At 38.2% G+C, this 27,632-nt stretch overlaps 1 protein-coding gene across 2 annotated transcripts in view; it reads left to right on the top strand.

Moving 5' to 3' along the window:
- The first annotated feature begins 31 nt into the window (after positions 1 to 31).
- ICE1 (interactor of little elongation complex ELL subunit 1) overlaps positions 32 to 27,632 on the top strand; it is a 66,408-nt gene continuing 38,807 nt past the window's right edge. For both annotated transcript variants that reach the window (XM_003899479.4, XM_009208122.3), the window contains exons 1-10: positions 32 to 365; positions 12,693 to 12,751; positions 13,360 to 13,394; positions 16,190 to 16,208; positions 17,509 to 17,620; positions 19,558 to 19,634; positions 20,684 to 20,721; positions 23,773 to 23,855; positions 24,068 to 24,107; positions 24,188 to 24,244. In XM_003899479.4, the coding sequence (XP_003899528.2) occupies positions 282 to 365; positions 12,693 to 12,751; positions 13,360 to 13,394; positions 16,190 to 16,208; positions 17,509 to 17,620; positions 19,558 to 19,634; positions 20,684 to 20,721; positions 23,773 to 23,855; positions 24,068 to 24,107; positions 24,188 to 24,244 (604 nt within the window). In that variant the 5' untranslated portion in view covers positions 32 to 281. The remainder of the gene's footprint in view (positions 366 to 12,692; positions 12,752 to 13,359; positions 13,395 to 16,189; positions 16,209 to 17,508; positions 17,621 to 19,557; positions 19,635 to 20,683; positions 20,722 to 23,772; positions 23,856 to 24,067; positions 24,108 to 24,187; positions 24,245 to 27,632) is intronic.

The raw sequence follows: 27,632 nt of genomic DNA on the forward strand, positions 1-27,632 counted from the left end.
ATGGAGGGGCGGGGCGAGCCAGGGCGGGGCGGGGCCCTGACTGGACTGCGTCGCGCTCGGGGGCCGCGCCGGGTAGCGTTTCTTTTTAGTGCCTGAGGCAGCTCTGGCTCGGAGAGCCTTTCGCTAGCCCCACGGGGACCTCTGTGCACGGATGGACCCGCCCGGACCTGGCGGGAAGCGGCCTGGCAGGCGGCGGCCTCGGCGGCATCAGCAGAGACAGGACGGGGCCGACGCCGCGGGCCCCTGAGGCGTGCGTGCCCACCGGGCCCGGCGGCGGCACCATGATGCCGGGCGAGACCCATTCGGCGGCGCCCGGGACGGCGGCGGACCTGTCGCGATGTCAGGGCTGCGCCTCTCTGCAGCAGGTGTGGCACCTCCCGGGGCCGCGGGCGCGTGGGGCGAATGGGCCCGGCCGGCCTGGAGCGCAGGGATGTGGGGTCCGGCCGCGCGGACTGTGCCTCAGTGCGCTGCTCTCTCTTCCCGACCCAAGCTCATGCTCGCTCGTCTCCCTGCTGCCTTTTTCCTACATGAGTTTTGGGGACGGCTTCCATTGCGTTATTTGGGATTTGAAACCCAGAGTTCATTGACTGGAATGCGCTGGTGTAACGGTGGGGGTGGAGCGAGCGAGTTCTGGAGGGCCCCCACCTTCCCTACCCGGCCTCAGCGCGGCCTGGGGCTGACTCCCTAGGTCAGTGAGGGACAGGTGAAACGCCGAGGGCAATCATCTCCCTGAGGATAACGCTTTGGTCTTCTGGCCCATCTTGAGTGTTTGTTGTTTGGAGGCAGAATCTTACGTGACATGTGGGTTGTCTGAGTCATTAGACTCGAAGAGTGCAGGGAGGCATTTCAGCTTATATCAGATGTGCCATCCCGAGGCTAATATTTTAAAAAGCAAGCCAAGTAATTGGCCAAGTAGCTTGTCAGTTGTTTGATAAAAGTAGTTTATTAAAGGCATGCAGAGCCTGGAAGTTTCTAACAGCGGCGTGGGCTCTTCTTTATAGTGACATAAGGGAGAATTGCTGGAGTATGGCTCCAGATCTTATGGGGTGGTACTTGGGAAATAGCCCCCCTCATTTCCCACGACACTCCTAGCTGCCTGATGTCGGGGGTCTCTTTTAACTTCCTACTATCGCGGTTTCAGTGATAAAACGGAACTCACCAGCACCTCATCACCTACTCTGCCTAGTGTTCTAGGAACTACAGACATTGTGGTGAACAAAATAGGATCTCTCATAAGTAATATGCGTGTGTGTGAATAAGGCCTTAGAAGATTTTAGGTGTTAGAAAATAAAGGAGGATGTTGGAATATTGGTCTTGTCTCTCAGCTAGGGTAGTCAGGGTATTTTTGAGTCAGTAACTTTTAGATATTTGAATAATGAGAGGGATCAGGCTGTCAGAAAAGATGTGGGAAGAGCTTTCTGGATAGAGGGATTAACAGGTGGAAAGGTTCCTGTGGTGAGAAAGAGCAGGGTGTCTTTGATGAGCAGAACATGGTATGGTTGGCATGAGCACAGTGCTGACGGAAGATGGTTGATGTGACCAGAAGGGAGTGCAGGCTTAGGCCCTGCCGAGAAACTTGGTTTCCATTTAAAGTGCAGTATCTGTGAACTGATTGCAAACATTTTAAGTGTTGAGGGGAGGGGAGGAAGGAAATGTGCTGCTTTTGTGAGTAGAAGGAGAACTAATAGTAAGATCATTGCCTTCACTGAGCTACATTGTGTAGGTATCTTATAACGCGCCCCGCCCCCCCCACCCCAAGAACGTGATTGCAGTTCTCCCGAATCTTTAATACATTGTATTTATTATTTGAGCCAATTCACTCAACAAATATTTATTGATCACCTGCTGTATTTTAGACACTGCAATTATGGCATTGGGGGAGAAAAAGACAAAAATTCTTGATCTCTTGGAGCTTCCATTTTAGCAGGGTGGCAGGATAAATGAAACAAATGAGTTATGTTAGAGGGTAAGGAAAACGTTGTTGATGAATTGAACGGAGATGGGAAGGGAATGAATGGGTGGGGACTAGGCCAGTGGCTGTTGGAATTTAAGTAGGGAGTCCTGGAACGTTTATATTGGAGCAAAGCTGAGAGAATAAGCTCTGTTGAAATCTTGGAAGTAAAGTCTCCCGTACAGTGGAAACATCAGATGTGAAGAATTGTAGCAGGAGCTGGCTTGGTGTGCTTGGGAAGAGCCAGAAAGCCAGTGAAGCTGGAGCGGAGTGAATGCTGGGAGTCAGGAAGGTAGGAGGAGGGCCTGATTGTGTGGGCTCCTGTAGACCATTGTTGGGGTTTGGGTTTCTCTGATGGAAATGGTGAGTCATTGGAGGCTTTTGTGCAGAAGAACTACTGATGTGAATTGTGCTTTTCGGTCATGGATCTGTTCTGGTTAAATTTAGCAACTGTATCCTTCTGGTTGCTTAGGCCAGAAACTAGATGACATCCTTGGTGCAGCTCTTTTTTCTCACAACCTGTATCCAGTTTATCAGATTCTGTCTGCTCTACCTTCATAATTCACGCGCTTTTTGACATCTCCACTGCTTCCACCGTGGTGTGAACTACTCAAATCTATGGCCTCGAGATTGAATCTCCTTTCTTCCACCCTTGCCACATTCCCGCTGTGGGTTCTCAAGACATCAGTAAGGGTAATCCTAGATCCAGGGGTCTGCAGACTTTTTCTGTAAGGGGCAAGATCACAAGTATTTAGGCTTTGGGGGCTTGTTCAGAACTGCTCAGCGCTGCCATTTTCATGTGAAAGCATCTGTAGACAATTCATAAAGAAATGAGTATGCCTGTGTTCCATTGAAACTTTGTAAACGCTGGCGTAGGGCCTTAGTTTACAGAGCTCTTCTCTAGGTCAGAACACTTGCATTTGGATTTTCTGCGGCCTGGAATTGGATCACCTTTTTAGGGGAAAGTTATGAGTGGAGTCTCTGGAGTTGTGCAAAGTGAGTCTAGAAAACTAGGTTCCTGGCAGTTTATGGAGAACCTTGAATGGTAACTATCATAAATTATAGTACTTATTTCTGTCAGTATTATGGGATGGTGAAGGTTTTTGCATAGTTACATTAGGACAGTGCTTGTAGTAGAAGTAACAGTTAGTGGTATGCAGGATGGATTGAGAGTTTGCAACTAGGTATGGTTTTGGTGTTGTGACTTTGTTTTGAACTGTAATGTTAGGCTAACTTGCCTCTGTCTTGAATAGTGGTTTGCTTGCACTGAAAATCTTCCTTTCATTTCTTAATCCGCCCTGTCCTTTTTTTTCTTTAGTTGTTGAAGAAATAACAGTACATTTGCAGAGATCATTATTTGATTCAGAAGTGTACAGATAGACTGCGGTTTCTGTGTCTTTTGTTCGTAGTCTCACAAATTACTTCATATCTGTTTTGTTACTCTCATTAATTACAGTAGTTCATTGCTGATCCATAGCCCAGTGCCCACGTGGGTTGCAGAACTTTGGCAGTCAGATAATGTGGGTCCTCACTCTGGTCATATTATGTATTACGTATGATTAAGTAAATCTTAAGTTGTGTATTTTAGTCAAGCTAGTGAAGCTGACATGGGCACTTTATTCTGGTGAAGGAGAGGCCCGTATCTGCTGACTTCGCTGCAGTGCAAAACCATCGGATTCTCCTGGGGATCCAGATGAGAGTTTAAAACACGATTATGTTGTTCATCTCATGTATATAGATTAGATTCAGTGAGTTTGGTGTATGGTTGTCCTTGGTACAGATTTGAGCCTATCCATAAACTTGTGCTGGACTCCCACTGATAATTGCTAGTGATTTAAGTGTCGTTTGGAACTTGAAACATTTTATTCCAGACCTATTGGTTTATAAATGGCTCTGTTACAGGGAATGCTCACAAAATTGTAATTCATTCATTTACCAAACACATTTATTGAGCGTCGATGTATATGTGATGCTATGCTGTGTTTCAGAATATAATCATGAACAGAAGAGGCATGGAGCTCATTCTAGTTGAGGTTACAGTTAAGTAGAAAAGCAACCACAGTTTATGTGTAATATAAATATTATGGTAAGGGACATATGAGGTACTCTGGGAGCATGTAGCAGGGATAGCCGTATAGGAATTGTGCCACCTCTCTAAAGGCTTCATAAAAGTGAATCTAAATTGAGGTCCGAAAGATGGTTTGCAGTTAACTAAGAGGGAAAAGATGGAGGGAGAGTGTTGTAGACAGAACAGGTTGTGCCGAGGCTTGGAGGGGAGAAAGTACTTAATGATAGATGAAACACAGAGTAGAGGTGGGGATAAACTGAGGTGGGGCTGGAGAGACTGGGGTTTGCCTTCCCAGCACCCAGAAGCCACTCTGCTTGGATTTGGTGGGTGGGTGTGGTTGGGGCACAGTTAGAGAGAGGTGGACATTCCTGCCTTGTCGCCCTGTTCCAGTCCACACTGTGCCAGAGGTTCTAACTGGTGAGAAGACGCAGTCATCTCTGCTAGAGATCAGTGTAGGCTTTGATTTTAAATAAGAGCAGTTAATAAACAGCAAGCACACCAGGAAGAAGTGGTTTATCAGAGAGGAGTCATGCTGAGTAATTAGCCAGATCTCTTCCAGCAAAACAGTAAGTGTGAGTAGTGTGATTTTTAAAAATAATTTATTTTGAAATAATTTCAGACTTACAAGAAAGTTGCCAGAATGATACAAATCACCCTGATGTTCTCAAATTCACAAATTGTTAACATGTTACTGCATTTGCGTCATCATTGTGTGCACACATACACTTTGTCTCCCGTACATGCTCCAAGGTATACTTCCTCCAAATATGAACTTTTTCTGACATAATTACGCTACACCCCTTCAAATCAGGATAGTAACACTGGTGCAGCTGTAGACCTATTCAGATTTTGCTTGCTGACCTGGGAGTGGCTTTTTGCTTTCTTATTCAAAGTCATGTCAGGAGTATGTGTTATATTTTATTGTCATGTCTCTTCAGCCTTCTTCATTTAGTCTTTGTCTTTCATGTTTGTGAAAGTTTAAGCAGCAGAGCCTTGCATTCCTCAGCGAACGTTTTTACAACTTCTGAAGACATTTTGGGTTGTCAGTGTTGGAGTCCCTAGGACCATACTCAGGTTCAGTACTCACAGGACTTAGCATATAGATATACTCATGGCTGTGGTTTCTTATAGGGCAACGATACAGAGTGAAATCAGTAAAGGGAAAAGGCATAGGGGGCAAAGTCTGGGGAAATCAGGCACAAGCTTCTGAGAGTGTTTCCCAGTGGAGTCACACAGGACATGCCTAAGTGCTCCAGTATCGTGTTGTAACCGTACTTGTGAAGGGTTGTCTGCTAGGGAATCTCATTAGGGACCTAGTGCCAGAGTTTTTTATTGGGGTCTGGTCCTGTAGGCACCCTCTGCCTAGCAAGCACCAAGATTCCAGACTCCCACAAGGAAAGCAGGTGTTGAGCATAAACCACATATAATGAGCCACTTCCATCAGTTCGGGGAATGATGGGAAGGAACCCTCCAGAAATCCGAGTCCCCGGGTGACAGCCAGTGGCCCGCCTTGCAAGCAGGTCTTGCTAAGGATCATGTTTTCAGGCCTGCTGTGTTAATTGTTTGCCACACACACACCTTGGGGCTTGGGGAGTGCTATAGCCAGCTGGTAGAGGCCAGGGATTCTGCCGAACATGCTGTCTTCCTTTTAGCCCAAGATGTCAGCAGTGCTGAAGTTAAGAAACTGTCCTCTCTTACATATTTACTGATGTGTTTGAGCAGACTACATATCCCGTTATCATCTGTATTTATTTGTTTGCTATATTATCTATATATTTACTGCCTTAGCATAACCATTTTCCCGGCTACATTGGCCATGTCTTCTGTCATGTCCTCGCAGCCAGTAGGCCTGCTAGCTTGCTCCTTGCCCTGAGTGCTCAGCCAGGCGTGACTGTACTTTCCCAAGAAAGGAAGGAAGCATGGGCATCAACATTCATAGTAACAGTTCAGGAGGGTATTGTATGGATCAAGTTAAAATTGTCTGCTAGAGGGGAGAAGTAAATGGGGATCAAAAAGTCTTGAGTAAGGGAGTGGGCTGCTATGGGAATTGTGTTAGTGAATAAGTATAGCTTAAGAAAATCAGCCAGAAGGCAAAGCATAACAAAAGATGGTAGTTATGAGAGAAAAGAGGAGAGAATTGAAAATAAGCCTGAACTTTCCAATAGACTGTGTAATAGAAGCTCTAGAAGGGGAGAGCAGGGCTGCTAGGAGAAAGCGATAATCAAGGAAACAACCCTTAGTGTCTCCTGGAGAGGAAGAACACCTTGAACCTCATTTCTTCCATAGTAGCTGGACCTGTGCAGGAATGAATGTGGATCAGAAGAGCCTGAGCGCCCTTCACCCAGGCATACCCTGCTCACTCTCACAATTGAGAGGTTCATTATTTAGAGGCCTTGGTTTCAGCCGACATAAATGACATTTGAATCTGACAGGAGGAAAAAATAATGTTTTATTAGAGTTTTTCAATATCTGACCACAGATAATACAGTATCTGACCAAATTTGAGCTGGTATGCAGCAGGGCCTTGGGAAATAATGTTAGTCAGAGACTAGAATGCTATGGATAACAGAAATCTTTTGTTTTCCCATTATAATGGTGTTTTCTGATTTTTTTTATTATCACAGTTAAATATAAAAAGGCAACTAGATAGATATACAAGAGTTGTTAAGACAGTCTGCAGCCCCCAGTCCCACTCATCCCTGCTTTCCAAGAGAGAACCATTTTTAATTGCTTCCACTGTGTGTTTTACAATGAACTTGCCTGTCGTTAAATAGTGGACTCTCATTGCTGACTTTGGGAGGTGAGGATTCAGCTGTCTTACTGCCCCATACTCCACCATACCTAAGCATCTCTCTTCTCTCTCCATTTGTTCAGTATAGTTATGATTTCAATGAGATCAGTATTTGAAGTTGACATTTTTATGACTGTGTTATTTGAAGCTAAGCTGTGGTGTTTTCTGCATGGTTTCTTGTTTTCCCTGGTAATGATTGTATCTTTAATTCAGTTTTTCATCCTGAAGATATTAGTGAGTGCTTACTACTATGCCAGGGACTGGGTTGAACACTTTATATGGTGCATCCTATTTAATCCTGATAGTATGCCAGTTATTTAAACTCTTTGTGCTTCAGTTTCTCCATCTGAAACTGATGAAATAGTTTCAAGGCAAGGGAGAGGTTAAATAAATGTGCCCAAGGTCACTCAGCAGAAAGTGGTGGTGGAATAGGAATGTGAATCTGATGCTGTGACTCTGGAGCCTGAGGTTTCTTTGGTGTCTCTCCCTAAGTACTTGACAAGTCAAAGTGACATCTGGAAGCCTCATGGGAAAGATGAGCTAGGATACCAAAGAACTCAAAAGAGAATGGGAGGAAAAAGGAGGAAGAATCACTTTTATTTTAGAAAAAATAATAGTTTAAATGCATGTTGAAAAATAACTCCTTTCCCTTGCAAGTCTCTTCCAGTTTGGCATAAATACTCGGTTTTCAGTCTTTGATTTTCTTCTCCCTTCGAGCTTTGGGGCCTGCTCTCCTCTGGTACACAGCAGCATTCTGAGGGCTCTCTTCACCTTCATCTCCATTCTGAAGGACCATGTTCACATCTTTCAGTACCCCCTGAGAAAGGATGTCTGGGAAGTAAGTTTGTAGAGACTTTGCAGATTTGAAAATATTTATTGTATAGAATTTTATCTTGGAATTACTTGCCCTTTGTCATTTCAAAGGCTTGCTTTCTAGGTCTCTAGTTTTTAGTGTTGCTATTGAAGTCTGAAGCCATTCTGGCTCCAGATTCTTTGTGTATCACCTGATTCATTTTATTTTGCTCTTGGGATTCTTGTAGGGTCTTTGCTTTGTCTCCAGTGGTCTGACATTTTTTGTTCTTGTTTCATGGTTTGAATCCTGTCGGAGTCCATATTCCAGGCCATTTCAATTAGAAATTTCTAGGTTTGCTTCTGGGAACTTTTCTTGAATACCAGTATTTTTTTTTTTTTTTTTATTAGGTCTCCATCTTCGCCTTATTCTTTATGTGGAACTCTTGTTGTTGGGTATGTGGGGCCTCTTTTGTTGATACCCTATTTGCTTTTATTTATTTTCCTTCTTTCTTATGTCTGGGTTTTTATTTTATTTTCTGGGTCCTTTTTTTTTTAACTTTATGGTCAAATATTTTGAGTCTTTGTCATTTTTGCTGTCCTGGTTTTCATTTAGCTATAACAGCATTATTGAAATATAATTTACATATAAAATTCAACCTTTTATTGTATGCAATTCAGTGCAATTCATATCACCACTACATAGTCCTAAAACATTTTCATCCCCCACCTTCCCCAAAGAAACCTTGTACTAATTACTAGTAATTTCCTGTCTTTCCACTCTTCTTCCAGTCTCTGGCAACCACTGGATTACTTTTGTTTCTGTTACAGAAAATTCATATGAATAGATTCTAGAATATACATGGACTTTTGTAACTGGCTTTTTTCACTTAACATAATGTTTCAAGGTTGGTCCATGTTGTAGCATGTATCGTTCGTTTGTTGTCATTGTCAAATAATTCCTGTTGTATGGATATGTGACATTTTGTGAATCAATTCATCCTTTGATGGACATTTAGTTTATGTTCACTTTTTGGCTAGTGTGAATAGTGCTGCTATAAATATCAGTGTGTAAGTTTGCCATGGACTCTGTTTTCAGTTCTCTTGGGTGTATACCTAGGAATGGGACTGTTGGATCGTTGGGTAACTATTTAACATTTTGAGGAGCTGCAAAACTAGTTTCTGCAGCAGCTGCCCCATTTTATGTTCCCACCAGCAATGTATGAGGAATGTATTCAGTTTCTCCACATCATCAGCAACACTTGTTATTGTCTTTTAGTTTTAGTTGTTCTAGAGTGTTCATTTTTAATTTTTAAGTTTTTTTTCAATTTTAAGAGCTCTGAATATTCCTTTCAAAAATAACTTGTTTCACAAATATATTATTTATCTTATCCTTTTAATAAACATTTTTTAAATTTTCTTTTCAGTTTTTGTTTACTTCGGGTTGCTTTTGCTTGTTTTAACCTCTTTCACATTGCAGGTCTGTCTCATGTTCGGAAATCCTTGCAAAGAGTGAGTAGCGGATACACCGAGGATGTGGAGCTTCTGCCTGAATGTCAAGGCAGGCTAGTCTGGTTGGGCCATTTATTGATTGAAGAATATCCAGTGTCATTACCTTTAGATCTTATCTCTAAGAAGGTATTTCCATTCTTCTTCGTAGAAGACAGAAGGACTACACTGTTTGGAAGCCGAATGGAGAGAGACAGGCAGCCAATCTTAGACCACTGTGCTTAGGTTTATTTAATCCCTGTTCTTTTGACATAGTACACCTGCCCCAAGGGGCCGTGGTGTTACAGAGGCCTTCAAAAAGCAAACCTCCTTCTGCTGGCTGCGGGGGAGCGATTTCTCTGAGGCATGGTGGATGGTTGGGGATTGGGATTAAATGCTCATGAGAAAGTTTGCAACTAGTGCTTGTTTTAGTTCCATCCCCATTCACCTTCGTCTCAAAAGAACCCATGTTACTGATTCTCAAGCTTGTTGAAGTTTTGCAGTGTAAATGGAGTTGGTTCTCACTTTTCCCCACTGCTGGCTTTCTTGGGTGCTAAATCAGCACTCTTGAGTCTGCTTTCTAGTTTCCGTTTGTCTTGTATCCTCTTGTCATCCTTGTTGGTTTTGCCTTTTGAAAAAAAAAATTTTTTTGACTGTAGTTTTAGCTGGTTTTAGGGAGAGAAATAAAAGCAAACGCATGCATCCCCTCTCTCTGACCACAAATCTGGATTAGGGCCCAGTCTAGTCCAGTATGACTTCATCTTAACCTGATCATATCTGTAAAGACCCTATTGCTAAATAAGGTCATTCTGAGATACTGCGAGTTAGGACTTCAGCATGTCTTTTGTGGTGCAGGTCATGATTTAACGCTTAACAGATGGTGACCCAACAATTCTGTACCTGGCAAAGTGTTGTTCGTGTATGAGAGGTGTTCCTAGTTTACTGCCTCCTTACAGTTTTTAGCAAGGGAAATGCATCCTACTCATTTTAGTGCAAAAATGGTATAGGCATATCACTTATGAACATAGATGAAAAAAAAAAAAACCTAAGTAGGATATTGGGGAATGGAATCCTCATTGTGTTTAAATAGTGTTAACATAGTATTCGATTACTTTTATCCCCAGGAATGTAAGGCTGCTTTATCATTAGAAAGTCTATTGTAGTTCACTGAAATTAATAAATAAAGGGAGAAAAATACATATTGAAACTAAATAGATGCAGGAATTTATTTGATGAAGTTTGATACCTATACATGAAAATCTTTTAGCAGACCGTGTGTAGAAGTTTCATAACATGATTAAAGGATATCAACCAATAACCTGGAACAGAGCAAATTTAATTAACTAATTCCAACTTTTAAGACAAAAACACCTGTTATTACTCCTACTATTCAATGTTGTGCTGAAACCTTAGTTCAGGAAAGAGGGCAAATGAAGTGTAAGCATGAGTAAAGGTAGGATAAAATTATCAGTGAATGTTGCAACTAGTCACATAACACATCCAAGAGAATCTACAGCACTGCTGGGTTTACTTTGCATATGTCGTATTTAGATCTTTTGTGTATATGTTTATAAGTGACATTGCTATAAAATGAGCAGGTCTTACTGTAATCAACAAACAAAAATTAGTAATTATCCACAAGAACCAGTTAGGAAATGTAATATAGCAAAAACAACAACATAAATGTAGTACTCATGCTAGTGGTAAAAACAAATTAACCTTGGGTATAAAAGCCAACCAGGATGTAGAAAACATCCTTCAGGAATGCATAGAGGAAAAATAGAAAAAATTATCACTGTACGTGTTTTGATTTTATCATATGCAGCCAAAATGCTCTTCAAATACTACCACCCATAGTATGAATTTTATTTTCCTTAAATCCTTACCAATATGTTTATTTCAGTCTAGCCTAGTGGACGAAAAGTAAATTTTTGTTGTTTTAGTTTGCATTTCCTGATATGAAAATGGTGGAATACCTTTTTAAAAAAAATGTTGTCTATTCCAGATTCTTAATCTGAGAATTGACAGTTTATATCCTTTACCTTTTTCAGTGTAAACCTCTGAAATATGTAAGTCGGTTGAGCAGTACCAACCAGTATTTGGACTTTATTCTCAGGAAAAATAGAACTGTCTGACAAAGAAGTGGGCAAGGAAATTCATGGCATGCTGTCTGTAAAGACTGGAAAATGACCTAAACCTCCCTCAACGGCAATTTGATAGATGGAGTACATCCAAAAATATATTTTATATATGCGGTGGCAGTTCTGACAGTTGAAAGTTAAAAACACACTAAGTGATTTTTGACAGATGGTGAGATTACAAGAGAAACTATATATTTGACTTTATTTTAATGTGTAGATGTTTTAACAGATACATAACACAACTAAGAAGAAAAGGCAGATATTATCAAGGGAAATATTACTGTAAATATGAAAATCATTTGGATTATCTAGAAAACTATTGGGATAATCAGTTAAAATTGAACATAGTTTGGATAATTTCAAATTATTACTTGGTGTAATTATTACTTGTGAAAGGCTGCTGTGGTTATGTTTAAAAGTAAGTCCTTATTTCTGAAGTATTTAGTGATGGAAAAAGTAAGTCCTTATTTCTGAAGTATTTAGTGGTGGAAAAAGGAGACATTAAAGGAAAGAAGCTAATGAAAAGAAAAAATTAGCTTATTTTAAAATCTTAGGTACATTTATTTCAACAGTGTAATGAGGGATGTTTTCCTTTTGGGTTGATAGCAATAATTTAGAGCCAAATTTGTGGTTGGTCCCTAAAATGTAATATAGATGCATATACACACACACACACACATATATATACACACACACACATATATGTATTTTTTGAGACGGAATCTCACTCTGTCACTGGTGAGATCTGTAGTGGCACAATCTCAGCTCATTGCAACCTCCGCCGCTCAGGATCAAGTGATTCTCCTGCCTCAGCCTCCTGAATCGCTAGGATTACAGGTGCTCGCCACCACACCTGGCTAATTTTTGTATTTTTAGTAGAGACAGGGTTTCACCATGTTGGCCAGGCTGGTCTCGAACTACTGACCTCAGATAATCCGCCTGCCTCGGCCTCCCAAAGTGCTGGGATTACAGGCATGAGCCACTGTGCCCGGCCTAGATCCTTATATATTTTTTCACTTAATCTTAGTCCATTTTAATATTTCTATTCATCTCCCCCATGTTTTTTTTGTTGTTGTTGTATTTTTTATAATTTATGTATCTTTTGGGGTAGCCTTAAATCCTCTTAGAAACAATACAGGGTAAAGATTGATAATTAATAGCAAACTAAAAATAGTTAATATTTGTTGAGCTTTGTCACGAATTGTACAAAGTAAAAGCATATTTACAACTAACTGCCTTGCTGTTAAAGGAGTACTGTCATTCAGATAAAGAAACATGTTTAGAGAGAGGCAGCATGGGCTCAGATTGTGCTCTACACAATATAAGTAATACATTAACATTTCTATGTTTATGTAATTATTAAAATTATTAGATTTGATAAATAATGTTACAGACAATAATTACATTTAAAGTAATTGCATGTGATAAAAACAAACAACTGACTGTGGCTTTTTTTTCTTTCAGAATTTGAATGAATATGTTGAAGCATTAATTACTTTGAAACAAAAAATTATCAATACAGAGTAAGTATATTTGCATGTTGTTTGGCAGAACTTTGTAAACCTGACAAACTGGCTGAAGCAGGCCATGCTTTTAGGCCCCCAGGGCTGGACTGAACACTAGAGTTTCTCCTTTGGAGGCCTACATGGTGCTGATTATAATAAAATTCCCCGTGAGCTTTGGGACTTGAACCTTTTGTTAGAGGTTCACAGGCCTTTAAAACAAAGCTCATGGGTTAGTAGGAAGTTATTTTTACCAAACTGGACTTTTAAAAAAAATCTGTTTTCTATCTTCGAAACCTTCTTAGCTTTACTGCTGGGCCTCAAACCTCCTAACAGTATTTTATAGCCGTGGTGTGAGATTTCCTATGTTTTTGTTTTCAGCTTTGTAATAGTCTCATGAATGTATGAGCCAAGATACTACGCAGATCAAAAGGATTTTAAATAAAAGGCTTATATATCAACATGATGCTTTTGAGAAATTTGAGGTGATATAGTCATTAATTTAGGATACATTTGTTTCAGGAAATCTAGGAAGTCTAGAGGGTACCTTGCATGGTTTGAAACATAATTTTAACATAGTATATTTTCTAAGTTAAAAAGTAACGTAATTTTTCTTTTCTTTGTTGCAGTAATTTGTTAACAGAATATCAGAAGAAATGTGATGATATCCTTTTACTGGCTTCTTTCGTTGAATTTTGGAACTAACTTATGTATAATTCCTGAAAGAGATGTGAGAATTGTTCGTCATAGGCCTGTTGGAAGATAGTACTTAACAGGTTTCAGTAGGGAGCATGTCTCACAAGCACAGTAAACAGATAGTCCTTTTATTCTTAATCCACGTTTAATGATGAGTTTTAAAAATGAGTAGATTATTTTTCTTGTTGACTCTGATTTTCTTAACGTCTCATAAGCTTTTTAGTGGGTGGGTTTCTCTTAATTTGTACTGAGAATGTAGCATGTTTTTTAGGTGTACGAATAATGTGAAATTGAATGTGATACTTTCTGAATGTTACTTTTGAATCTGCAAGAAGTACAGTATGGGAAATTCAAAATGTTGGGCAATTGACTTGTATCAATTATTTTTGTGATTTACAGGGAAATGTGTGTAAATATATATATCTCTCCAAAATCATTTAGAAATAGTGTTGCTGTATATTCATGAATGCTCTTGGGCAGTCAGAAGACAATTCTTGGCCTTATAGTCACCATTTGTTCAATAGCCATTTAATGAGCTCAGTTGTGGAGTTAGCATCTGGTCAGCTGTTTTTTAGCAGTGGGAAAAAGATGTGTGTAATTGATCCTTCCATGTCTTGCAGTGGTGACACCTTGATTTAAATATTTCCTGTAAAAACGTAAAGTTTCTCTCATAAAAGTTAACATATGTATTCCTTTAGGGAGTCCCTGAAATTTAGCTTTATATTTGATGTCAGGACAGATTCAGCTGTTCAGCTTTGGCAATAACTTGAGGCCTGCTTCAATATTATTTCTGTCATACCTGAACTTACATGTCATCACCAGTTATTTATTTATTTGTGTTGGTACCATCTGTACTAGTTGATTCTCATGCTGCTATAAAGGACTGCCCGAGACTGGGTAATGTGTAAAGGAAAGAGATTTGACTCAAGAGTTCTGCATGGCTGGGAGGCCTCAGGAAACTTACAATCATGGCAGAAGGGGAAGCAAACACATCCTTCTTCACATGGTGGCAGGAGAGAGAAGTGTAGAGTGAAGTGCGGAAAAGCCCCTTATAAAACCATCAGCTCTCATGAGAACTCCCTCATTATCAGGAGAACAGCACGGTGGGGACTGCCCCCATGATCTAATCACCTCCCACAAAGTTCCACCCCAGCACCTGGGGATCACAACTCGGTTTACAATTCAAGATGAGATTTTGGTTGGGGACACAGCCAGACCATATCATCATCATTTCTAATTTGTGTGAAAATCGTAAAATTAAGAGATATCCTTTAGATTTATTTTTAGTATCTGAATTTTTACATTAAAAAATAAAGGTCATTGGAAATCTCACGTGCCTTATTTGTTAAAACCATCAGTCCATTTACCTATACATGCATATTATGGCAGGAATAATACCTTCAATTGTTAGTAAAGGTGTATGGAAACAATTATTACAACTTTTAGATAGCTAAATAGGGAAATAGATGGGCAGTTCCAGTATTAGGAGAGTATGTGTTGATTATATCATTCTTGGAAAAAATACGCACACTCTTTGAGGTAACTTACACATGAAACCTAGCAGAGAAATAATTGTTTTACTTTTCTAGAGTTTTACCAGAAATATTTTTAAACAGAAATTATGAGAATTCTTTTTTAATGGATAAAACTTTTAATTATTCCTGGATTTCAGAGGTTCATTCTGTGATATGATATTTGGCTTCATTGTCAGCTACAGATAGATACATAACTTCAAAAAAAGTTTCACATTTGCTCCATATGCATTTGTTGTACCTCAAATATGCAGTTGTTTGCTCTGCAACTTGAAGTACCAATGTCATAGATTTAACATGGCTTTTAAAGATATAATTTGGTTCCTTTTGCTACTAAAGTAGCAGTACATTTTCCCATTTTTTTCAAGGTAGGAAAGTTATTTCTTCAATAACTGCACTATGATAATTCAGTATTTCAGCTCTTTTGTGTAATTCTTACTACTTTATTATCACCTCTTTCTAAATGGCAAGAAATGTATTTTATTTCATCAGGTATTTTTTAAAATTTTCCTGTTTTGAAAAGATTACTGTAATTTAGGATGAATAAAATATAGTTCTTGACCTTCAGAAACCTTCAGAACCTTACATTCTAATAGAGTAGGATGCAGACATGTTTTTATGAACATACATGTGCTATATTGTGATATAAATACAGGAATTCCTAGGAGATGAAACAAAAAGGAATTGTTTTTTGCTATCTTAGAATATTTTACTGGCTTTATGAGATGGTAAAATAAGGTTATCAAATTACATAAATTGTAAAAAATGAGAGTTTATGTAGATTTTATGATCTGTTTTCTAATTAAAAAGTATGGTTATGTATGGTTTTTGTAAGCACATAACTTTTTGCTGAAATTATTCTCTGCACTATTTGAAAAATGAAGGACAGGTTTGGGGATTCCGCTATATAGAGAAATCATGGTATTTTCTGTTAGTTGCATATTGCTTTGTCTTTATTCTTTTAATTCTAATCATACATTTATTCACAGAACTCTGTTTAGAGAAACATATTTTTACTTTTGATACATGTTATTATGGTAAATGGAAGTAACTCAGTAAGATGACTTACCGCTGTGTTATAGATCGCATTTTGAATATAGTTTTCTAGTATTTATGATCTTGCCTGTATATATGTTGAACACAAATTATTAAAAATAATTGTAAAATGAGTTTTATCTCCAGACAAGAATCAGAAGATAAAATTCTCAGAGTTTTCTTTAATAAGTTTTACAGCTGCAGTTTGCAAGAAGGTGAGCCAACCTGTTTTCATCGTTTATGATACCACCTATTTGAGTAGTTGATCTGAGATAGACATTTATTAGAGCAGATTTTTAAGCAGCTTTGAGCAAAATGTACATCGGATGGACTCATAATGTAGAATGCTGCTTTGATGCTCACAATAAAAGAAGACTTGAGTTTTCCTACTATTACATTTTTCAAATGAATTTGTTCTAAGGTCTTAAATTACAACTTGGTGCTTCACTTTTCAGTAACTTTTACTGACTGCGTTGCCATTGAAGTGAAGCTTATTGCTGTCAAATTAACTGTTGTTTACCTGGTTCGCACTATTTAATGTGGTTGTTTATCTTCTGTTACTTTAAACAATTGAAAATAGGCCTACACAAAATTTTGGTAATGTTTCATTCTCTGCTTGGATTCATCACCCAGTAGAAGATGAAACGTGGTTATAAACTAAGACATAAAATTGCCTGTCACTTAAGTTGAATATAGGGGTATTAACTCAAGACTCAAGATTGGAATGGCCAGACTCTCAGCCAGGTTGTTTGGGTGATTTTACTGTAAAGTATTCTTAAGCAAATTAAGAATCTATTTTACTTGTTTCTCACAGGGCTTTTTGGTAGACTTTTATCAAAAATAGATTACTAGGCTGGACGCAGTAGCTCATGCCCATAATCCTACCCCTTTGGGAGGCCAAATTATAAGAATAGTAATAGTACTATTTAATAGTATATATTAAATAGTAAATAGTACTATTTAATAGTAAAATTTTTATACTATTAATTTTTTTTTAATTAGCCAGGTGTGGTGGCCCTCAAATAGTAAATAGTACTACTTAATGGTAAAATTTTTTTACTATTAAAAAAATTTTTTTTTTAATTAGCCAGGTGTGGTGGCACATACCTGTAGTCCCAGCTACTTCAGAGGCTGAGGCAGGAATATCATTTAAGCCTGGGAGGTCGAGGCTGCAGTGAGCCGTGTATGTATGTACATACTATAGTACATACTATATAGTACATACTGTATACTAATATAGTACATACTAATAGTACATACTATACTCCAGCCATTATATTCCAGCCCAGGCAACAGAGTGAGACCCTGACTAACAAAAAGAAAAGAAAAAAAAAATACTATGCCTAAGAAATAAAGGCAATGTGAAGATCATGTTGGTGTAGAGAGGAGTGCATTTAAAAAGATTTTTTCATCCTTTTTTCTTGTTCCAAGTTAGAAATCTGAAATTATAAGCACATATATTTAATAGTTCCTTATAGATACTTTTCTGTAATAATGTTAATTCATTGTCTTTAGAGAGAATAGTACTCTGCATCACCAAGTGGAAGAGATGCTTCAAAAAATTTCTCCCCTGCAGAAATGTCAGGAAGAGCTGGGATCTTTAAAAGCAGAGCTAGAAGAGAAAAAGGTACCAATAATAATTTTCTGTAAAGATTTATGGTCAATGAATTAGGATCGGCTTATTCAGTGTAATTGGGACAAGGGGGCTTTGATGTGTTCAAGGAGAAAAAGGCTAGTCAGGAGTCAGTGTGTTACCAGCTTTAGAGAACACTGAACTAACTGCTTAGTAGCTTAGTCTTTATAGTGATTATTAGCTCTGCAATACTGTGTTAGTTGCTTATGCTTTTTGAGAGGTTCATCAGAGGACACTTCTAGCTGTGAATTTGTGTGGTTTTATGTGTTCTGCATTAATTGATTTGTATACCTTTGTTTTTTGCTTAAATGTAAAATAACATGCAAAAATTCAAACTTGAAATGTAGAGGAATTGTTGTATATAAGAGAGAGGGAGCCCAAGATAATTTTATTTCTTAAGTAGCTCTGGCCTAGCTCTGGAGAGCCCAGTGGTGAATGAAGTGTGTAGGGCTTCTGCTGTGGTATGAATTAAGGTGTCCTTTAAAGAACCTACTCTCATAATTCATAAACTAGTCAGTATTTTAAGCAACGTCTGTATACTTCTGTAACCTTAACAGCTTTGCTTGGTCCTTTTTAAAAAAATCTCTTACTTCTTTTTTTTGACAATCATGTGTAGTCTCTTGTGGTTTGTCATTGTGAGAGGTACACAAAAATGAGTCTTTCAATAATGCTTTTATAAGTAAGCTTCAGGGTAGGGGTTACTTCTTTGAGGGCGTATTTGATTTCTTTGGGTGATACTTATTAAGCTGAGATGGAGCATTGGGAGAAGATGCCCACTTCGGAAACAAAAATCTGATACATATATCCTTTCATGGACACTCTTCTTCTTTTCAAAGTCAGGTTGCAGTAAAACAGTTTGTTAAAAATGCTATAAACTCACTTTTCTATGTAAATTGTTGTTTACTCCCTACACAAATCTTAGAATTCATAGGTTTTACAGATAAAAACATTAAAGTCCATAGATTTAAGTGGCATGAGCCAAGTAGCAGCCACCTGGAATGATCGTCACTTCTTAACCTCTTCTCTCTAGGCACTTCTCACAGTGGTGTTGGTACCTCTAGAGAGTGTTCCTCAAATTGTGCTATTTTAATGGTGACATGTAGCTGTCTGAGGTCTTATGTGCTTTAATAGTACATACTTATTTTTCTCTTTATATAGAAATTCTTACTATATGTGTAACTATGCTGTCAAAGTTAAACAGAAACAATCACAGTGTTCAATGATCTCTATTCTGGTTATATAATCTTTTCAGCCTTATTTGAAAAGAAGCATGAACATTGGAGTCACACCTTAATAATAACCCTCATTAGTCGTTCAGTCACTGTCTTTGGAAGAATAAGTCAGCCTGTCAAACCCTCAGATTCCTCGTTTGTAAAAAAGGAATAATGAAGCTGTTGAGATTAAAGAAATCTCTGAGAGCTGTTGAGATTGAAGAAATGTATACATATCATACCCCACTAGAACTCTCAATAGCAGTGTCTTTACCATTTTATAGTAGCTGTCAGGGTGTATGTATCAGTATTCACACATTTTCCCCAGCTATCTTTAAGTATAATTATTTGTTTTATATTTTTCTGTAGCAATACCATTAGCTAAATTTATTATGCTCTAATGTTTCTTCAGGATAATATTGAATTTTAATTAGTTGAGGCAAAAATATTAGCTGTTTGATATTTAAACCAATTATGAAGATTTAGAATTACAATAAAATTAGTATATTGTTTTTAAGTGTTATACCTTTTGATTGTATTGTTAGTCATATGTCATCTGTTAAGAATCTGGTTACCTCTATTAAAATATTCAGTGAATTGTACTTTGGTTTTCTGCCTGATATCTGTTTATTTGGTTAATAGCTTATCAGAGTCAAAGCAAGTTATGACCAATGGTCAGTGACTTTCATTTTGACAATATCTGTTTTTTTTTTTTTTAAGAGTTCTTTAAAGTTGTATCAGGAAACTCATCAGGAATATGCTCGTGTAAAGGAAGAATGCTTGAAGAGTGATGCTCAGTAAGTAGTTATTAAATTACTACAGAAATAGGGTTTCATTTTTGAAAATACATAATTCTTACGTCAATAGTGTTTTTTTTTTTTTTTTTTTAACAGTCTTTGGATTTCTTGGCCATAATTAGCTGCATGGTCTTGAACTAGTTAGTCTCTCAACCTTGGTTTCCACATGTGTAAACGGGAAGTTATATCTACTTTGAAGGGTCATAAGGAACATTAAATAAATAGTCATATGTTAAAGGGCTGCACAAAGAAAGAACTCCATAAAGGTGTTTGTCTCTATGTATATGCATTATAGATGCATGCACATGTGTCTGTGTGTGTCTAAAGGTGTTTATGTATATAATGCATTGTATATGCATTCACAACGTGTCTGTGTGTCAGAACATAGTGACCCACCCCTTGCTTTGTACCAGTGCTTTAACCGATAGCACGTGGAATGGGTGTCTTTGTTCATAAAAAGGGCTGTCCAAAAACATCCCATTGATCGTTGAGGTTCATACTGTAGTCAGGTTTATTCACAACAAATGTGAGCTATACATAAAGCAATTGAATGTAGATGTAATGAAGCAGTGACTCTAGAGAGTTACCCACCTTCTCGGACTCTCAGAAATCCATCTTAAAACAAGTGCAGCTCTCCAGCCACTGCTTCCCATACAGTGGTGCTGTGACCACTGTTAACACCATGCATGCTCCTGAAGAGTAACCTTAACTCATTAGACTCTGGACTGACTCTTAGAGAACACTTAGACACTTCAGCTAGGCTCATGAATGTTGTCACTGCGGTTCAGGAAAGGTCCCAGATGTACTCATGGCAGAAACTCGACAGGCCCATGGCATGTGTTTCTGGTGGAAAGGACAGAAGTTTTTAATCCACTGTAAAGATATTTCACACTAAATAGTATATTATTCTCTCTTAGGATACTAGTTCAGACTGAAAATTTGTTGTACAAATATTAGTAATTTAAAAAATATGTGCCACAAATTATAAGAGCGTATTTTTTCCTCTTCCACTGTTTCTTGGCATTTAACTTATACAATTTCATTATTAGGAAGAAGAAACTAGAAGCTAAAGTGAAGAAGCTGCAAGGTAAGTGGCACTATTGTTACCTGAAGTTTTCGGTCAGTACAAAAAATCATTGGTAACTGTATGAGAAGGTACTTCTTGATCAAATAGTTGAATTGTTGTGGTTTTGGATGGTACATCCATGGATGACTGCATCAAGGGGTCTGTTACAGAGAAGTGTGAATACTACTCTCAATTACCATATCGTAACGTAGAGATGGAATGTGGCAAACCTCTGAAATGTTACTGCACTCAAAATAATAGCAGGCCATACTTTTGCTACAAAAAGCAGTAGTTAATGAAAATTTAATTTGGAAAGTTGAATCTCATAGGGCTTTTTCATTTTTTCTTAATGAAATAAGTGCCTGGTAGAAAGGGTGGCTACTTTTAGTACCAAGAAACTGGTGTGTTTAGATAGTTATAACACACATACAGAGATTTCCATGGCATTTTGTACATTAGGGATTGTCCGGTTTGTACCTGATCCTCTCCCATGCCCTACCCTCTTGTTGGTTCTAGCCTACAGTGAGTAGGTACGAATGCAGAGGGACTATGTGAGAATCTAAGTGCTGACATTTCAGCTAATAACCTTTCAGGAATTGGTAGGAATTGAACTCAAGATCTTTTTATTTGCTTTTTCCTCCCTTCATTGTGTGGTTAGGACACAGACCTAATACCAAGTAGAGACAAAGGGGCTTTGCCAGATGGGGCATCTTAGCTGCTGTGGGTTTCTGACCCATTGCCTTGCTAGTGCTCTACTTCAGAGATGATTTATTTTCATTTAGGGTGTGAAGTAAGAATTTGAATTTAGTTGCATCAGGGCACATATAATAATAGTTGCTGAAAGTATTTCTAGTCACTAATTTATCTTGATTGAACCAAATTTTTTGGACTTAAACTCTATGAATATTTTGGTAACAATTTTTCCTCTGATTTGATTATTGCACTAACATTGACAGTTTGGCAGTATGAATGATATTTTGTGTTCTAAGTGTTGACATCTCTTGTAAGAATGTGGAGATAAGTGTCTATTGTATTTAAACAATTTTTTTTTCTTAAATTTTTAAACTTTTTAAATTTTTTATTTATTTTATTTTATTTTTTGAGATAGGGTCTCCCTCTGTTGCCCAGGCTGGACAGGTGGTGCGATCGTCCAGGTGGTGCGATCTCGGCTTACTGCAACCTCTGCCTTCCGGGTTTAAGAGTTTCTCCCACCTCAGCCTCCTGAGCATCTGGGATTACAGGCACGCACCACCAAACCTAGCTAATTTTTGTATTTTTTGATACAGATGGGCTTTCACCATGTTGGCCAGACTGGTCTTGAACTCCTGACTTCAAGGGATCTGCCCGCCTCAGCTTCCCAAAGTGCTGGGATTACATGTGTGAACCACTGCACCCAGCCACATTTTTTATTTAAAAAGAAATTTTTTTTGAGACGAAATCTCGCTCTGTCTCCTAGAGTGGAGTGCAGTGGGGTGATCTCGGCTGTCTATAACCTCTGCCTCCTGGGTTCAAGCGATTCTCCTGCCTCAGCCTCCTGAGTAGCTAGGCCTATGGGGCATGTGCCACCACATCCGGCTAATTTTTTTATATTTGTGGTAGACATGGGGTTTCACCATGTTGAGCCAACGTGCCTGGCCCACTTCTTGTGGTTTTTAGAGACAGGTCTCACTGTTGCCTAGACTGGAGTGCAGTGGCAAAATCATAGCTCACTGTAGTTCTGCCTTAAAGCGATCCTCCAGCCTCAGCCTCCAGAGTGATGGGACTGTAAGTGTGTGCTACCACACCTGGCTAATTTTAAAATTTTTTGTAGAGATAGGGTTGCCCAGGCTGGTCTTGAACTCCTTGGCTTGAGTGCTTCTCCTGCCTCAGCCTCCCAAAGTGCTGATATTACAGGCGTGAGCCACTGTGCCCAGCCAAGGAAATTATTATTATTTTTCTGGGACAGGGTCTCACTCTGTCACCTAAGCCGGAGTACAGTGGCACAGTCATGGCTTACTGTAGTCTCAGCCTCCCAGACTCAGGTGATTATTCCATCTCCTGAGTAGCTGGGAACTACAGGTGTGCACCACCACATCCGACTAATTTTTTGTAGAGACAGAGTTTCACTGTGTTGCCCAGGCTGGTCTTGAACTCCTGGGCTCCAGAGACCTGCTCAGCCTCCCAAAGAGCTGGTATCATAGTTGTGAGCCACTGCAAGGAAATGTTTTTAAAGAAATCTGAAGTGCCAATAAGACTATATATGCAGGTTTTAGAACAGGCTTTCTGTGAAGCAAAATGTCACCTTTATTTTTCGTGTATAATATTTTTTTCTAGTAAAAATTATCAATGTGACTTAATAAAGATTACTGAGTAAAAATACCCATACTTGTTAGAGGAGTCAGGAGAGGATTGTTAGTGAAGTGTTTCATGGGATTTTAGTTAGTAATTGTATATGAGCGTATTTATGTAAAGTCAATACTGGTCAGATTCTTAATAGTATGTCTGGACCATTTGAGGCTTCAGAACCAGAAGTCAGAATGAAGGATTACCTAAAATAGATCTCTAATAAAGAGATCTATTACCTAAAAATGGATCTCTAATAAAGGTCCTAGGGATTATGTTTAGCTAACTTGTTGAAGGGAATTCCAGGGAAGAATAACCATATCTGTAATAAGCATTGAGAAGATCGCCTCTCCCCTCCCTAATAAAGACACTATATTCTGAGATAAAATCGCATTTCTAAAATTTCTAAGACTTCAGGGTTGCCAGTAATTGAAATGGGAGGGCAACTCCCTTTTATGCCTTGAATTCTTCCCTAACTGGGGATTGGGATTGCTGTGCCTGGTTTGGAAAGGATTCTTAAGGCCCATGCTAGTTCTGTGGTTTAAATGACAGTTAAAGAAAAATGTGTATTGCATTCAGCCCCGATGATAAAATACTGAAGGAGCAATGGCTTTTTACAAAATTTATTTCAAAGTTTTAAGAAATGAGAAAAACTTGTAATAGATAAAATTTTGAGTATTTCATTAACCACAGTAGTAAAGTTAGTAAATTATTTTTCTCTCCCTGTTGCTTCATTGGACTTAAATAAAGAGGCTGCTGTCAAGCAAACTCAGGACTTCAAGCAACTGAGAAATGAAAAGAAAATACTTGAAAAGGAATTTAAGAAGACACAGGTACTAGATGAAAGCAGCGTACACACACCTTAAATATGTGGTTCCAGGGCCTCTGTAGTGTCTCTGTGTTGTAACTCACGTAGGAGTCAGACACGAGGCCCCCTGGCAAAAACAGTCCCAGCTGCCTGTTAAGTTGCACCTGTTTTACATTTGGTCTGGAATGGCTGCACTTCTTGTTCAGCATAAACACTATTAATGTTTTGTTTTCACAGGAAAGGCTTGACGAATTTTCTAAACAGAAAAATGAAAAGGGTGAGTATTCAGTTAATGCTTACATAAATTTCTTTTTGATATGTAGTATTTTATTAACCATTTTTTCTCCATGTTTTTAGAGTTGAGACATATCGGAACACAAATTTCAAGTGATTCATATGGAAGCATAGATAAAAGTGAGTATATTGCAACTTTTGTTTTAGTATTGTGTATTACTCTTAGTGGGTTGTGAGGCTGTGTTTTGCTCCTACATATAATTGTGAAAGTGCCAGGGCTTAGTAGATGTTTCGTTTTAGTAGAAGTCATGTATTACTGTGTCTTCATTAGATCCATATATAATCAGCTTATTGTCTTATAAAATAATACAGTGAATAAAAGAGTCAAAAATCAATATTGTTTGGGATAGGAAAACTAGTTGGAGATATAATATCTGCTCTTTTCGATTAATGAATACAGATTTTCTCTCTGGATTATAATTTATTAAATTTATTAAATTTCCTAGGTACCAATTATATAAGAAAATGTTAAAGTCAGGCAGGAAAACTGTAGAGTTCAAGCCTTATAGTATATTATATAGTAAAGCCCTATAGTATAGACAGAAAAGTTTAGGGAAGGCCCACAATTGCAAAGAAAAGTGGTGGTCATGGAACAAGGGAATGTAATACAAATGTGGACACACTGCATTGCTTACTGCCACGTCTCATAGGTGAGAAGCATAACTCTAGAGGTGAGAAATGAGAATTTTCACTTCAGTCCTTCCATTTGTTGTGTGACTCTGCCATTTACTTTCCGTTTTTGTATTTTCATTTTCCTTTTAAAAATGGAAATAGGAATTTGAATTTCTGCTCTACCTCAGAGGTTTTTTGTGGGGATGCATTTAAAATGTTTAATTAGTAAATAATGGTATTTCATCTCACTAATGTGTAATTTTTTTCTCCAAGTGGAAACGATTAAAAACATTTAAATTGTGTGCAGGTATGTGGTGTCTCTTAGAAGTCACCTTTACCTTTTTTTCTTTAATTTTTTAAAAAATTCATAGTACAAGTTCATGTTTTCCTTGGTGTAAGGCTTTAACAGTTCCCGCCTTTCAGCTCTCTGGGCATTGATTGCTCACCTACCACTATCACTAGATATGATTCCATGAGCTTTTGACTAGATTCTTGTTCTCTTGTGTATGGAAAATGAGACTTTAAGTAATAATTATTGCTGAAAGAAATAGAAGACTTGACAACATTCGCTTTCCTGTTCAGTAGTCAGCGGTTGAATGGAATTATCTTCGTTTTTGGACTGACAGATTTGTTTACAGTTCAGCTCTTCCCCAGCCTTACTATCCAAAGCAGAACCCTTCCGTCCTCCTTCTGTAGCTGCTCTGTCCCTGCGTTCTGTTGTATTTGTTTCAAATCACTTACTACTACCTCAAGTAAAATTGTCTTACACTTTGTTTCTATCTACCCTCCTAATCAGGGCAGGGATAGTGTCTGTTGTGTATTTTACTTTTCCCAAATACATACAGTTTTTGGGAATCTGCTGGTTATTTAGCTGTGGACCTTGATGGGTTTATCCTTACTTCTTAAGTGTATTGTTAACACTAATACTTGACTTATGGAAAAGATTTGCAAAGCAAGCACCAGACTATTAGATTGACTTCACTTTATGAAAAAAGGCTATCTGAGTGCCACTTTGCCTTTCTTTTCTTTCAAATTCCAACAAAAATTTTCAACCAGAAAAAAAAAAAAAAAAAAAAAAACCAAACAGCAGCAGCTCCTGGATAGTTACAAAGATTACCATCAGTAGAAGAAATGAGGAAGATGCACAGCAGATAGTATCAATTGGTGATGAAACCCGCAATTGCAGAGAAAATAGCAGCTCTCACAAAGTAAGTTTTCATTGCAGAAGCTGCGAGTTTTCCCAAATCAGAGGTGGCAGGGAGTGGGAGAAGGAGCAGGACATTAGCATTTTGCCAGGTAATTGATTAAAGGGTGAAAAGAATGCCACCCTTCTGGTTTTCAAAAATTGTTTCTGGCCTTTGCTCATGAACTGTGGCCCCAGTTTAGTTTTCTAAAGTTTTAGCTATGACATTGGAGCTCCTCAGAGTGGGTGTGGATATCAGAAAATCGGGTAATTATGGCTGCTTTAAGGGCTAGCTCCTCCTATTCCCAGAAAATAAGGTGTTTATATACTCCATGTAAACCCTCACAACTGCATCCACTTTCCACTGCTTCCTCTGCAAGGCAGGGTCCCACAGATTTATGAAATGAGAATCTACATTTACTGCTAAAGGAATAGCACTAAAAATGTAGGCTGAAGAAATATACTTTGTCTGCCAAAGATGTTCTGCCTAAACGCTTATCTAAAACTTAGAGAAAAAGCAGTGAGAAAAAAGAGAAAAGCAACAGATGCGAGAAGACTGAGAGAAACTCTTTAATTATGAATGAGAAGGAAGTGCTGAAAACTGATTGAATTTCCTTTAGAGAAAGTCTAAGAACATGTCCATAGGCTGCTGCTATGAAATTGAACCAGCTGTGGATCTTGAAAATTAAAAATCCAATTGCATAAATAAAATAAACCCAGTAGAAAGGTGGAAATACTGGATGGACAAATAAAATATCAATTAAGTTGATCCTAGAGACTGAATCCTAGGCAGTTGAGAACATCGTACAAAGGGACAAACAAATGAAAGATACTAGAGAAAATAAGATTTGGAGGACAAAGCCAGATGTCTCAATATGCATCTGCTAGGACTTCTCAGAGGGGAGAACAGAACCATAAGGAGAGAAGGTGATCAAGACATGACAGAAGGAAACTTTCCTGAGCAGAAAACAAATGGAATATTCATATTCATAGGGGCCACCAAGTGTTGAGCATGATTTTTGTATGCAGTCTCCATCTCTGACACTTTCATAAGAAATACCTAAAATTAGATGAAACTGACTGAATATTAGAGGGATGGATAAAAATTTTCCAAGCAATGCTGACATTAAAGCAGTCATATAAGGCAAAAAAAAAATAAAAGCTTAGAAATGAATTTACATGATTGAAATGTTGATTAAAAGTATAGTTTGCCAAGAAGATACCGCTAGTATGTACCTAAGAGTGTGAAACGATGTCAAGCAATACTCTTGGAAATCTAGGGGGACTGGCCACATCTATTTTTGTCATGAGAGACTTCAATATGTTTTTTAGAAAGAGAGAGCAAAAGCAGACAAGGGATGGAATTGGAATCACAGTTCCAAGTGGATAATTTATATACAACTCTTTGTAAACCACACACCTGGAGTTCGTTAAAATACTTTTCAAACATGTATAAAAGTTGACTAGTAAGTAAACAACAAAAAATACCGACAATTTAATATGAGCTTTTAATAAAAATCCCCCTCCCCCTGCAAAAACAAAACCTGCAAAACTTACCTAGTAACTCAACTCACATAAACACACACAAAAAAACCTCTCTTGGGTAACAGAGAAGACTAGAACTGAAATACTAAACTGTTCTGAAAGTAAACAGTAGGGCAGTCCTTCACTGTTCAAAGGAATCTGTTATGGCCTTACGTGATACATTGTCAC

This window comes from Papio anubis, chromosome 5, assembly GCF_008728515.1.
Source record: "Papio anubis isolate 15944 chromosome 5, Panubis1.0, whole genome shotgun sequence".
Taxonomy (NCBI): Eukaryota; Metazoa; Chordata; class Mammalia; order Primates; family Cercopithecidae; genus Papio; species Papio anubis.